The 14073-nt window shown below is 39.3% G+C and overlaps 1 protein-coding gene across 3 annotated transcripts in view; it reads right to left on the bottom strand.

Annotated features, from left to right (window-relative positions):
- Window positions 1–14073, bottom strand: part of ARL13B (ADP ribosylation factor like GTPase 13B) — an 81549-nt gene that overhangs the window by 56827 nt on the left and 10649 nt on the right. The window contains exon 2 of one of the 3 annotated variants that reach the window (XM_054714060.1): window positions 6457–6523. The exons of 1 other annotated variant lie outside the window; for it this stretch is intronic. In XM_054714060.1, coding sequence (XP_054570035.1) covers window positions 6457–6511 — 55 coding nt within the window. In that variant the 5' untranslated portion in view covers window positions 6512–6523. Of the gene's footprint in view, window positions 1–6456; window positions 6528–14073 lie in introns of all 3 variants that reach the window. One more of the 3 variants, XM_008155574.3, reaches the window with a different exon arrangement.

Genomic DNA, 14073 nt, shown 5'->3' on the forward strand with positions numbered 1-14073 from the left:
TGTAAATTTATAATTGAATTTTTTTTTTACTTCTGTATATGACAAAGATGGTACTAGAAGTATATGATTATAACTGCTAAGGATTGGTAATGACAATATGAGATTTAAAAAATCACTAAGGTTCAAGAAAGACAAACTAGAAGCTGGGATTTAGACCTTAAAACTAGGAAGGATTTAAACAGAAAAAAGATCTAAGTAACAGAAATGGTAAAGGCAAGAATTACGGACAAGTTGAACACTGTGGCTGGAGCAAACCCTTAAGATTATTAATGCAGTTAATGCAGACTAAAGAGAGTTCTGAAGAGAGAGAACTGTGAGCCACAGAAGATATTTGAGCAGACCAATAATATAATTAAGGTGACTAAAGTGTGATTCATTAAGATTCATCTTTGCAAAAGCCTCAAGAACTGACTGGAAATATGAGTGATAGCCACTTTTCAAAGTGGAATGAAAATAAAAAGAGAGATTATGAAAGAGTAATAGGACCTGATGTCTCAATGGTTATGGAGAAAAGTTTAAACTTCATGTCTGTCTTTTCCATTCTGTCTCCACCACTAAAATCCACAGCAAATATTATTCCATTGGACTTTATTTTCAGTTGCAGGGCTGCAAACTACATGGGGCTTTTAAAATTTAAACCAATCAAATTAAATAAAATAAAAAATTCAGTTCCTCAGCTGCATTAGCTACATTTCAAGTGTTCAGAAGCCATTATGTGGCTAGTTGCCCACTTTACGGGACACAGCCAATCTAGAACTACCCCTCATTGCAGAAGGCTCTAATGAATAACCCTGGTTTAGAGGATCTTATCCCGCCTCCTCAACATGTGCATTACAAAGATAAATTTGAAAGGCTTCTGCTGCTAGGCTTAAGTGTGACTGAGAAACAGACTTGCAATGTACCGCTTCCTTTCACTAAGCCCTCTAGGGCACTTCACACAGCTTCCTAGAAAGCTAACAGAGACGTTACAGGCCACATTTTTATAAGAGTTCCTTATTTAAAAGGAAAAAAGGCAAGTGTAGAAGCAATATAAGCAACCAGATATTCCAAAAACAGGATTACACTAGACATTTAAAAATGTGAAATCTAGTCCAGGCCAGAACTGATTTCCACAGTTAAAATAGGCAGCTGGTCTTTGAGTAGGATTTGAGAGATATCCTCAGGACATTATCAGTGAAAATAAATAACTATGCTGGAGTAGGGATAAGGGAACTAAAATGTACAGAACACCTACTGTACCAGGATTTGTTAGGCATTAGGATGTACAGGTAAATCAGATAGGGTTGCCCTCCAAGAATACACAGTGCAATACAGAAAGACAGAATATTAACGAGATTTTAGCATAAGAACCAATATATTCTGTGAAAAACTCTGGAGAGGATACTGTCAAGGTGTTATGGACTGCATGTCTGTGTTCCCACAAAACTCTTATGTTAAACCCCAGACCCTGAATGTGATGATATCTGAAGGTGGGGCCTTTGGGAGGTAATTAGGTTTAGGTGAAGTCATGAGGGTGAAGCCCCCATGATGGGACTAGTGTCCTTGTGAAGGACGCAGAGAGCCTGTTTCCTCTCTCTCTCTTCCACCTGAGGACACAATGAGAAGGTGGCTGTCGGTAAACCAGGACGAGGGGAACACCAAGAAGCCGGCCACGCTGGCACCAGGACTGCAGACTTCCAGTGTCTGGAACCGTGAGAAATAACTGTTTGTTTTTGAAGCCACAGTCTCTGGCATTCTGTTACAGCAGCCCAAACTAATAAGATGGTGAGCATTGTTTATGGCATTCTGTTACAGCAGCCCAAATTAAAGCAGAGGGCATTCAAGAGGAAAGGGATAAAGAGAAAAGAGAGGTGAGTTATGGTCTAGAAAGGCTTCAGAAAGGAAATGAAATGGGAGTGAAGTCTGAAAAGCTACAAAATTATAACAAAGAAGGGAGAAGAACATTCTAGGCAGGAAACCAATGTAAACACAGATAAAATGAAAGCAATATTCCCAGGAACCCAATTAAGATTAAGTAATTTTTTCAAGGCCACATGGTAGGCAGAGCCAGAACTCAAATACAGGATTCTAAAAGCCTGCTTATTTTGATACATCAAATGCCCTACCCTTCTTCTCGATTCTTTCCTCTGGTTCCTACGCATGATTCTGTGTTTCAAGATTCAAGACTAAATATTCAGGTTACAATCTTCCCCTAAATCTTTCTCTGATGATCCCTTCCTACTTTCAGCATCATAAATTTTCTTCTTGCTGGTTTTCACAATAGTCTATACCTTCCTAATAGCTGGGACCTATCTCTGTATTCTTAGCATTCAGCACAAAGCATATAGTGACTCAATTCATAACACCAGATAGCTGAAGCTGCTATCCTTATGTCCATCCTTCTTTTTCCTTCCATATATTTATCCATCCATCTATGCTTATAATCATTTATTGAGAGTCTATTATATGTAGATCAGGCATCATACAAGAATCAGGGGTAAAAAGACATATGGTTCCCAACCCTGAGAATTTCATAAAGTATGTGTTAAGAAGACAATCCCTATAAAGTCTAAGATAAAATGAAAATACATAATCAATAACTATTTACTGAACATTTGTTATGTGCTAAGCACTGTGTAAGGTACTAGATATATAAAGATTAATAAGGTCCAATCTCCTGATCTTAAAAAGCTATTACATAAGAAAAATAGGAGGAAACATATATAAACAAATAACTATAATATAATGAAGATGTATTAATATCCAACAATCGTAGGGCAAATTTACACAAAGAATTGTCCCACCCAAAATACCAATAGTTCTTTAAGAACTTTTAGGAAACAGCATTGGATAGAGAATCCTGGATTATTTTAGCTGAGCACACAGCTTTTTAGGATAAATACCACAGTCCCTAGTCTCTATGGCAGTTAGGTGTGGCTGAGAGAGCAGGTTCTAGGTAGTGTGCTGGTGGTATACTGTTAGACGTTTAACTGGGTCAGTGGAACTCTGATAGGTAGGGTTTGCCACGTCCATGGTGAAAATACTCCCACTACGGACAATTTCAAACTACCAACATGAGACACCAGAACACAGATTGGAAAAGAGATGTGCACATTTGGCTCCTGCTTAACTGATATGAGGCAATAAGCACAAGTAGGAACCAGATCCAGAACACCACTGATTCCAGTCAATGGCAGGTGGTGTCTTCTGGTCCCACACTTAAAGGAAAGGAGGAGGGCCTCCACTTGCCCTTATCTCTTCCTTCCAGCTGAAATGAGCCACCGTGGACCAGGTAGGCAAGGGAGAATATTTGTAATGGCAAAGCAAACAAGAGAAGGAACTTGATGCCGAAACCGGTTTGGCTCAGTGGATAGAGCGTCAGCCTGCGGACTGAAAGGTCCCAGGTTCGATTCCGGTTGGGGGCATGTACCTGGGTTGCGGGCACATCCCCAGTGGGGGGTGGTGCAGGAGGCAGCTGATCGAAGTTTCTCTCTCATCGATGATTCTAACTCTCTATCCCTCTCCCTTCCTCTCTGTACAAAATCAATAAAATATATTTTAAAAAAAAAAAAGAGAGAGAGAGAAGGAACTTGAGTCCCTAACTCCATGGAGCTACTATACAAGCCACAGACTACTTTTGACTGCATTGTTATGAGAGAGAAATACACTTCTATTTTGTAAAATCACTGGTATTTTGGGTCTCTGTTAGAACAACCACATCTATACCCAATTAATACAATCATTTTGACAACCCTGAAGAAGAGAAGTTGATGCATAACCCATGGACACAGACAACAGGGTGGTGGGGGCAGTCTAGAGGGGGTCAATGGGAGGAAAAGGGGACATATGTAATACTTTCAACAATAGAGACTTTTTTTAAAAGTGAGAAATTAAGCTCAAGATAGGGAAAGTACTCTTAGATTAGGAAGCTATAGTAATGCTATAGGTGAAAGATACTGTAGGTCTGGATTTAGACAATGGCAATACAGTTAAAGAGGAAGGAGATATATCTCAAAAGAAACAAGCAAATATCAAACACAAAGAAACAGAGAGAAGAGCCAGAAATAAGCTGAAGAGAAGTCATGAGTAAAATGTTTTAAGAATATTGGCTGCTACACTTAAGGTGTGGCCTAAACTGCAAAACAAATAAAACTATCCTTTGGGAATTTACAGTTTGGAGAGGTGGAGAGATACATAAACAAAAAGGCAATTAAGTAGTGGTTCAAGCAGGTTTAGTAAAGGTAAGAGTAGACCAAAACAGAGGAAATAGTTCTACTCATGATAACAGATGACGGCAGCAGAAGATCAGAAAGGAGTTCATTAAGAAGGAGACTATATTACAAAAATATATATTCAGAGATAAGTAGATATTCTATCTTAAAGGCTCAATTTGAAAAAGTTCAAGTACTTCTTTATAACTGGAATCTTTAAAAAAGAAAAACATCAGTCCCTGGAGTATGATGAATAGTAAATATGAGGTGAAGAACAAAATCAGAGCCAGAAAGGAGCTCAAAGTTAAAGGTAGTTTTGACTATTTGTTCGACACCTTGAACATTTTCTAACTCCGATAAAGAAACTAATGGATACAAGAAGGTGGAAATCGGCAGAGGAAGGGCCACAGGGGAGGGAACCTTTTTTCTGCCAAGGGCCATTTGGATATTTATAACATCATTTGTGGGCCTTACAAAATTATCAACTTAAAAATTAGCCTGCATTTGATCAAACATTTAATTAACTCACCCCTAATGCCTTGGCAGGGCCACACCAAATGATTTTGTGGGCCTTATATGGTCCGCAGGCCGGAGGATCCCCTACCCCTGCTCTAATGGAAAAAGGATACTCTAGGTACACATAACTAATTAGATGATCTGATGAGCAGATTCTTAGAATCTGTTCCCTTCAATGTTAAGACTTTGAAGGAATAGAAGAGGAGAAGATGTTTAGATAAAGGAGTCATGACTGGAAAGCCAAATCTGGCTCACCAATGTTGTTATTTTTTTAATCCTCATCTGAGGATATGCCTTTACTGATTTTAGAGGGAGATGGGTGCTCACTTTGGCAGCACATATACTAAAATTAGAGAGAGATGGGAAAGGAAAGGGGGAGAAAAGGGAGAGGAGGAGGGAGAGAGAGAAACATGGATGTGGGATGGACACCAACAGATTTCCTCCGGCACATGTCCTGACCTGGTGCATGGGATGACGCGCCAATTAACTGAGCCAACCAGCTAGGTCTTGCCAACTTTTTGTTTCTTTGTTTTTAACAGGTGTTGATCGTCACAGGTTTTGCTACAAGAATCTTTGATTCTGAAATATAGGAGCCTGTGTAATTTTATCTCTAATTTTCCAAAGGCACCAAATGCCTGCCATTGACTTTTTCATTGAGTGCCTACAACAAAGAATGTGTAAATCCTCTCTCATTTTCTGCTCTTGTGACTGCAGTTTTTGAGTTCTCAGGCTAAGAATTTGTTTCACATCCTACCTAATAATAGACAAATATGCAAATTGACTATACCTCCAACACGCCCACAAGCCACGCCCATCATCCAATCAGAGCGAGTATGCAAATTAACCCAAACCAAGATGACTACAGCCACAGAGAGCAAGGTTTCCCAGGTAACAGAGCAAGCCAAGCTTTCTGCCTGCCCTTGCCAGGCCTAAGCCTCCACTCAAGCTACAAAGTTTCAATTATAGAAAGTAAACAAATTCAAACAAATGGCGGCAGGATGGAGCTTGAGAGAGCAGGTCAGGGTTGCCGCCAGCAACAGGGGAAGCAAAGCTTTCCGCACACCCTGGCCGGGACCACCCGCTTAAGGCAACAAAGTTTCAATTATAACCCCAACAGAAATGGCTGCTGGCCTCGGAGGGAGCCCCAGGCTTGGCTCCGCTCCAGGCTACAATTTTCAATTGTAGAAGGAAAATAAATTCCAGATACCAGGGCCTCCGCTTGGGTTGCCAGGGGGCGTGGCCGGCCTGCAAACCACCACAGGCCCCTCGCTCAGGCTGCCCCACACCCCAAGGGAACCCCACCTGATCTGGGACACCCTTCAGGGCAAACCAGCTGGCCCCCACCCCTGTACCAGGCCTCTATCCTATCTAATAAAAGAGTAATATGCAGATTGATCATCACCAGTGGGATCGGGCCTAAACGGGCAGTCAGACATCCCTCGAGGGGTCCCAGATTGGGGAGGGTGCAGGCTGGGCTGAGGGACACACACCCCCGCGCATGAATTTTGTGCACCAGGCCTCTAGTTAGCTGATAAAAGATCTCAAGGAGCCTCTTCATCTTTGCATTTATTCAAATATGAAACATGGTAACAGGCTGGTATTATTAAGACGGATTCTATTCACCACATTAGCCACAGTATAGTGAGAATATAAAATAACGGAGTGCACACTACCTGTACTCAAGGAATATGTAATAATGTAAATAGATAAATAAATCAGAATAATTTAGTAATAAATATTTTCTGCTTACCTCCTTGGATTCCCTTTGCCGTTGCTGTTTTACCAGCATTATCAAGCCCCACCATCACAAGAGTCACCTTTCTTAAAAGAACAAAAATTTAAAAATCACTTTGAGTTAATTCAATACTGGAAAAAATAAAAGCAAATACACTCATTCAAGCAACATTTAGGAGGATCTACTATACAAGACAATCAGCTAGATATTAAAGGTAAAATGATGAATATATGTAGATTAGAAAGCAAAATTCATAAAGAATACCTTTAAAGTGTTATTCTTTCATTCTCTAAGCAAAAAAAAAAAAAGGGGGGGGGTTGGATTATACAATAGAAACCCAAAGGATAGAAAAGAAATAAGGAAAAAAAAGAGAGAAATGGAGGGAGGGAGATGGAGTCTAACATGAGTTATGTATCATGACTAAAGATTAAATGTTCTGGTTAATTGAATTCTAAGGATTATCAGAAATCTGCTTTTTCTTATGAAATTACATAAGAAAAGAATTATTGTTATATTCTAGGCACTACTTGTGTGCTAAATTCTGTTTTTAGAAATATGTAGCACCTTACCAAGTATAAATTTTCCATATAGTATAGTCACATGACTATTAAATGCTAACATATTTTCAAAGAGCACTACAATTATAAAGCTTGAAATGTATCTGATGATGTAGCTAAACTTCACAGAATCAGAAAAAAAATACAGTCTAGTTCAGTTTTACAGCTGAAAAGTCATAAGCCTGGAGTTGGAAGACATAGGACAATGAATAGGTTTAACAAGAACCAAAACTTAATTCACCTAAGTCCTAGGAAATTCTTTAACCTGGGACAGGTACAAAGGAACAAACCTATTATACTGATCCTATGAACATGACAATTCAGTCTACCACTAAAACTCATTTCTGTTCTAGGCTACACTACTGCACAATATGAGATGAGACCATCCATTAACAGCATGGATTTGAGAATACAGAGAGAAAGCCACAGCATAACACAGTAAGCTGCTGGGTTAAAACCACAAGGCACCCTAGCCGGTTTGGCTCAATGGATAGAGCGTTGGCCTGTGGACTGAAGGGTTCTGGGTTCGATTTCGGTCAAGGGCACATGCCCGGGTTGCAGACTTGATCCCTAGTGGGGGAGGGAGGGGTGCAGGAGGCAGCCAATCAGATTCTCTCTCATCATTGATGTTTCTCTCTCTCTCCCTCTCCCTTCCTCATATATATTTTTTTATTTTTTTTTTTAAAAAGCACAAGGCTACAGGAGGCAACCAGTCAATGTGTCACTCTCACATCGATGTTTCTCTTTCTCTTTCTCTGTTCCTCCCTTCCACTCTCTCTGAAAACTAATGGAAAAAATATCCTCAGGTGAGGATTAATAAAAAAAATAAAATAAAATAAAATAAGTAAATTATGATTTATATAGTATGTTGGAAGGTGATTAAGTACTATAGGAAAAAGAACAGAGCAGGATAAAGGGGAGCAATAGTGGGGATAGGAGGTGGGTTGCAGTTTTATGTAGGGTGACCAGGGTGGGTCTGATTGAGAAGGTAAAGCCTGATCAAGGCCTTGAAGGAGGGAGTTCGTCATCTGGGGCAAAAGAGAACAGCTGGACCAAAGGCACTAAAGTGGGGACATACTGGCATGTTCCAGTATCAGCAAGGAAGCCACTGTGGTAAAACTCAGTGAGAGCCCCAGCCCGATGGCTCAGTTGGTTAGAGAGTCGCCCCATGCACTAAAAGGTGGTGGGTTCAATTCTCAATCAGGGCACATACTCACGTTACAGGTTCCATCCCTAACAGGACCCATATGGAAGGCAACCAATTGATGTTTGTTTCTCTCTCGCTTTCTCTCTAAAATCAATAAAAGCACATTCTCCAATGGGGGTTAAAAAAACAAACAGTGAGAAAGGGGCAGGGAAGGGCAGGAGATCAGAAACACATCAAAGGATCAAAGGCAAGATCATGTAGGACCTTATACACTATGGTGAGGACTTTGGCTTTTGTGAGTGAAATTAATTTACTCTCTGTATTAATTTCCTTTGTTATCCCGAAGCCTTAGTCTTTTCCAAATGTTTCAACAATCCCTACCCACAATGGGGAATAACGGAAGGATGTCTATGCTTGAATCAGTGAAAGATCAAAGTAAGCCACAATTAGCAGCATCCCCATACACCATGCCCAGTCAGCCAGTGCTGGGATCAGAGAGAATGCCAAAGAGATCAACAGCAGATTATGAATTTAAGGAGCTGAGATAGTATGTAGGTACTACTATCCATGTGAAAATTTTACCAGCATTATCAATTTTGAAAAATATCAGTTTACTTCGTGAGAAAACTGTGAGGTATTTAGAGTATAATTTATTATTTTGTTTGAAGAACAAGTAACTACCAAATATTAAGGAATGAGATTTAAATGCAAAATAATTTTCTAAACAAAATATAGTAAATGACTATACTAAAAAAGATAAATAATGTAGCATTTTAAGCAATATTTTAGGAAATTCAAGACACTACATATACAATGAATTAGATTAAAATTATGTTCAAATTAATTACATTGTTCTTTAATAATTTATAAGCCCTAACCGGTTTGGCTCGGTGGATAGAGCGTCGGCCTGTGGACTGAAAGGTCCCAGATTCGATTCCGGTCAAGGGCATGTACCTTGGTTGCGGGCACATCCCCAGGAGGGAGTGTGCAGGAGGCAGCTGATTGATGTTTCTCTCTCATCAATGTTTCTAACTCTCCATCCCTCTCCCTTCCTCTCTGTAAAAAAAAATCAATAAAATATATTTTTTTAAAAAATAATAATAATTTATAATGCAGTTCAAGATCTACAGTGCTACTAACATCACCATGAGCCAAAACAATTACTTTTGGGAACAAATCACCATTTACTGCTTGTTTGCACCATTTATTCTATAGATATTGATTAAGCACCTATTATACAATAGCAAATAAACATCCACAATCCCCTGCCCTCATAAACCATAGAGCCAACAAGAAAATAGGCAATGGAGAGGTAATTATGTGTGATGACTGTTGTCAAGGAAAAGCACAGGCAGCCACAGGAAGAGATAACAGGCAACTGTGCCTATTCTGGAAGTCAAGGAAGACCACACTACAGATATGCAGCGACTGGGTTAGCAGTTCCTAGAAACATCATAAAACCTTTCACATCCCTTATGAGACAAAGTAAAACATCTTAAGTTACCTTTTAAGGAAAATGGCCCCTCATTCTCTTAGATGGGTAGTATCTTATGTCCACCTCCCCAACTCCATCCTTGTTAATATTTCAGTTTTAAAAAAAATCTTCCAGCCCTGGCTGGTGTGGCTCAGTTGGTTGAGTGTCACCCCATGCACCAAAAAGATCAATGGTTCAGTTCCTGGTCAGGACACATGCCCGAGTTGCAGGCTCAATCCCCAGTGGGGGCGGATGTGCAGGAGGCAGCTGATACATGTTTCTCTCTCACATCAAGGTCTTTCCCTCCCTCCCTCTTCCTCTCTCTAAAAACATTTTTGAAAAAATATTCCAAATTATTACTATTACACATTGTTCTTAAAGCTAGCTACCAAGAATGTTAGCTTTTTCCTTAAATGTTTTCATTGTTTAAAAATGTATCTTGCCCTAGCTAGTTTGGCTCAGTGGATAGAGCTTTGGCCTGCAGACTGAAGGGTCCCTGGTTCAATTCCAGTCAAGGGCACATGACCGGATTGCAGGCTCGATCCCGGGGGGGGGGGGGGGGAGGAAAGGGGGGCGTACAAGAGGCAGCCAATCAATGATTCTGTCTCATAATTGATATTTCTCTCTCTCTTCTTCTTCCTTCCTCTCTGAAATCAATAAAAAAATATTTTTAAAATGTATCTTTATTGTCGAAGGTATTACAGATGTCCCTCTTCCCCTCCCCCCTCATTGACCCCCTTCACCCTACTCCCCCCTCCCCCCGCAAGCCTTCACCACACAATTGTCTGTATCCATAGGCTATGCATATATTCATATAATTTTTTAACAGGATATTAGGTTCAAATAAAAAAAATTCTTCAAACATGAAAATCACTTGGAATATTGTAATCATGCTGAGACTAGCACAAAATAAGCCTCTCTCCGGATTTCTATTTTTACTTTGACTAGCCTTGCAAGTTAGTTAATTTTGAAGATCAAGCCATATACTTGAAAACATGGATTTAATTAAATATTTGGGGTAATTAAAGCCTTAATGAATAAATATAACATTAGCAGTACAAATAAAAATCACACTGTGAATTCCAACATTCCTAATAAAACATTAAATTTGTACATTCATAACAGAATAGGTTTACAAGGTTAACATTTACCTAACACTCAAAATTCTATTTAACTCTTTATATAATGAAGTTGTTACAATTTAATGCATGTTAAAATGTACATGCCTCTATAGTTTTTTAAAAATATAGTAAATTATCACTGACTGGAAACAGTTTGGCTGTGGTGCTCTATGACCAACACTAAGAAGAAAGATTGTCTATGCCTGTTAATCTTATAATTATTGGTCAAATACGTTAGTCCTTCAATTAAAAAAAATAATATACTGTGTTCTTAGATTTATAGTATATAGAAAAGTTGCCTAGTAATAAATCAATCATTTAGTCATTTGGTCAGACAGTAATTCATGAAAAAGTACATTAGGCACTAAACATTGTGGACACGACAATGCCTGAGACATATTCCCTATGCCAGAGTGCTCATCCTCTGAGAGTGACTAAAATGTACACAAATATTGGTAGATTGTGACATGATAACAGTTTAAAATGCTCATCTCTATACACAAGATTCTAAAGGAAAGCAGAGCAAGGGGACTTTATCCAGCCTAGAGACATAAAAAAAGATCAGGAAAGCTTCTTTCACAAGGTGATGCCTCAGCTAAGTTCTTAAACTGGAGGAGTTTGCTAAGCAATGGGAACGTGAAAGCAGAAAAAAGGAGGAAGAGATTCCAGACTGAGAACACTGCCTAAGAAGACACCACATCAAGGGGGTGGGAATTGGCAGGGTGTTCAGTTGCTGAACCCAGGGGTTAAGACCACACTTCAGTACAGCAGCCTTAAACAAAAGGAGAACATGCTCGTTAGACTCATATATAATCACAAGTCAATACAACCATGTATTGAGTCTAAAGGGAACTTGACATCTTCTACTTAAGAAATCAGTATTGCCTGGCCGGTGTGGCTCAGTGGTTGAGCATCGACCTATGAACCAAGAAGTCACAGTTCAATTCCCTGGTCAGGGCACATGCCCAGGTTGCGGGCTTGATCCCAGGTGGGGGGCATGCAGGAGGCAGCCAATCAATGATTCTCTCTCATCACTGATATTTCTATCTCCCTCTCCCTCTGAAATCAATATATATATAACCAGTATCATCAAATAGTAAATAATCTGACCTTTCCAGAAGCTGAAAGTGACCACTTCACTCAGTACAGTTATTCCTGATCTTTAATTATATAACCAAACTATAAAGGCTGATATGGGAAGAACTCTGGTATTGTAAGATATGTATTACATTTGTATAGTAATAAGTAACATAAAAGGGATTTAGGCACTCATTTATAGCCATAAACCTAGTGTAAGATCTGTGTTCAAGTCACAGATTTGCCACTTCCAAGCCATCTGACCTAGGACACATTATTTAGTTTCTCAGAATTTCATCAGTAAAATGAGGATAACAACAATATCCAACCCAAAATTAAATAAGACAATGCAAGTAAGGTGCACAGTGCTTGTGGCACATAGTAAGTGCTCAACCAACAGCCACTCTTATTAGTATCAAATTTAAGACAGAGAGTCCACAAGATGAGACCAGAGAGATGGGCAGGGACCAGGTAAGGAGGAGGATTAAGGGGTTCAGTTTTGCACATGTTAACAGCGGTGCTTGTCTGACACTGAAGTCTGAAGCTGGAGGAGAGATCTGGACTGGGTTTATGAGACATATCCGTGGTAGTTGAAACTATGAGAACAGACAAAAAGATCCAGAGAGAGCACAGGAGGAAGAGGAGTCGTGGACAGGGGAGCATGGCACTCTGAGAACCTTTGAAGAAACACTTAAAATTGTGGTCAGAAAGAAATGAGCAGACCAAAGACCAAAGACATGGCAGCACTGGAGCAGTTTCCAGGAGGTAAAAAATTAACACTATAAAATAGCGCAAAGTTTTGTAAAACAAAAATATGTTTCTGCTAGTTTTCCCAAATTAAGTACCTCAGAAATAAACGCTTTCGGTTTTTCCCAAACCGTGCAATAACCAATGCTTTGAATTTATATAGCATGCCTTGACAGTTCAAAGCTATTTTATCCTCTCATTTATCTTCATACTGTCCCTGTAAGTGGAACAGGTACAATTTACCCAAGGTTATGAAAGGAGTTAAAGCAGAATTAGGTAAGCAGTGGAAGGGGTGGAAGAAGGAGGAATCATGGAGCTAGCTAAAACTACAAAATGTTTTGCAGAAAAACAGGATAGCAGAGACACAGGATGTTTTTCTTGCAAGTGCAAAATAAAATGTTGTAAAAAGGCCAGGAACCAGAGAGCAGCACAGATAGACAAAGAGCGGGCCTTTAACAGATACAAGGGGAAGAGCAGAATGCTTTGGTAGGAAACCATTTGGGTTCCCTCCCCGAGTGGGGAGTCTGTGTTTGCCTGCAATAAACTCCTGCCTTGCTTGAACTCCTCTGGTCCATGGCTTCATTCCTGGATTCCGTGAGACAGGACCCTGGGAAGAATTCCTGCTCACCAGGTCCAATATCAGTTACAGTGATAATAAGAAGTTAGTCAATAGCAGTTTCCATGGGAAGTTTAAATACAATGGTTTGTAAAAACAACTATTATTATTATTTTAAAGGGTAACTTGAACCATTTTGCTTACCCTAAGATTTACTCACATTTATATATATACACATAGATATACATCAGGTATCCAGGTAGTCTGCCTCGTTTCCATCAAGATAGTTTATAATTTTTTTCCCCAGATTTAGGCCTATCAGAATCATAACCTAGTTCCTGGACGTAATAGAATGTATATTACCTAGTTATAGGTAAATTAACTAAAGTCATAAATTGCATGCTATTTATAAAAGCTACCCATGATGTTGATGAAAATCAAATCATAGTATTTTTCTGCTTGAAGTCCTTAAACAGAATCAAGTCCAAACTCTGTAGACTCTTCTTCTGCCACTCCCCAGCAGGCCTGTAAGACCAGGAATTCCCCCAGTCCTTCCTGACCATCTGTGTGACCACAGTAAACAGACCCTAACTTGGTGGTACAACTTGTCATACAGTCTCCTCTACTAGAATCTCTCTTCATCAACTCTGTAGCCCCAGGATCAAATGTGCGAGGCACCTTTACTGAAGGAAAAACATAAATGTAGTATGTCATTTCCCCATTTGCTGAGTAAAAATTAAGCAAAATTAAAGTATATAACTTTAAGCAGAAAAAGTATATATAGAATTTATAAAAATCTTTACCTCATAGTAAAAGATCAGCATTAAAGAATGTAATTAAAATCACCTATCTTCTAGCATCAAACTGGCTAAAGTTTTCTGAAAAAGTTTACATGCTCAGGGTTTCTGGGTAATAAATAACAGTGTTTATTTCAATTAACAGTGAAAAAGATT

This window comes from Eptesicus fuscus, chromosome 3, assembly GCF_027574615.1.
Source record: "Eptesicus fuscus isolate TK198812 chromosome 3, DD_ASM_mEF_20220401, whole genome shotgun sequence".
In the NCBI taxonomy this organism is placed as follows: domain Eukaryota; kingdom Metazoa; phylum Chordata; class Mammalia; order Chiroptera; family Vespertilionidae; genus Eptesicus; species Eptesicus fuscus.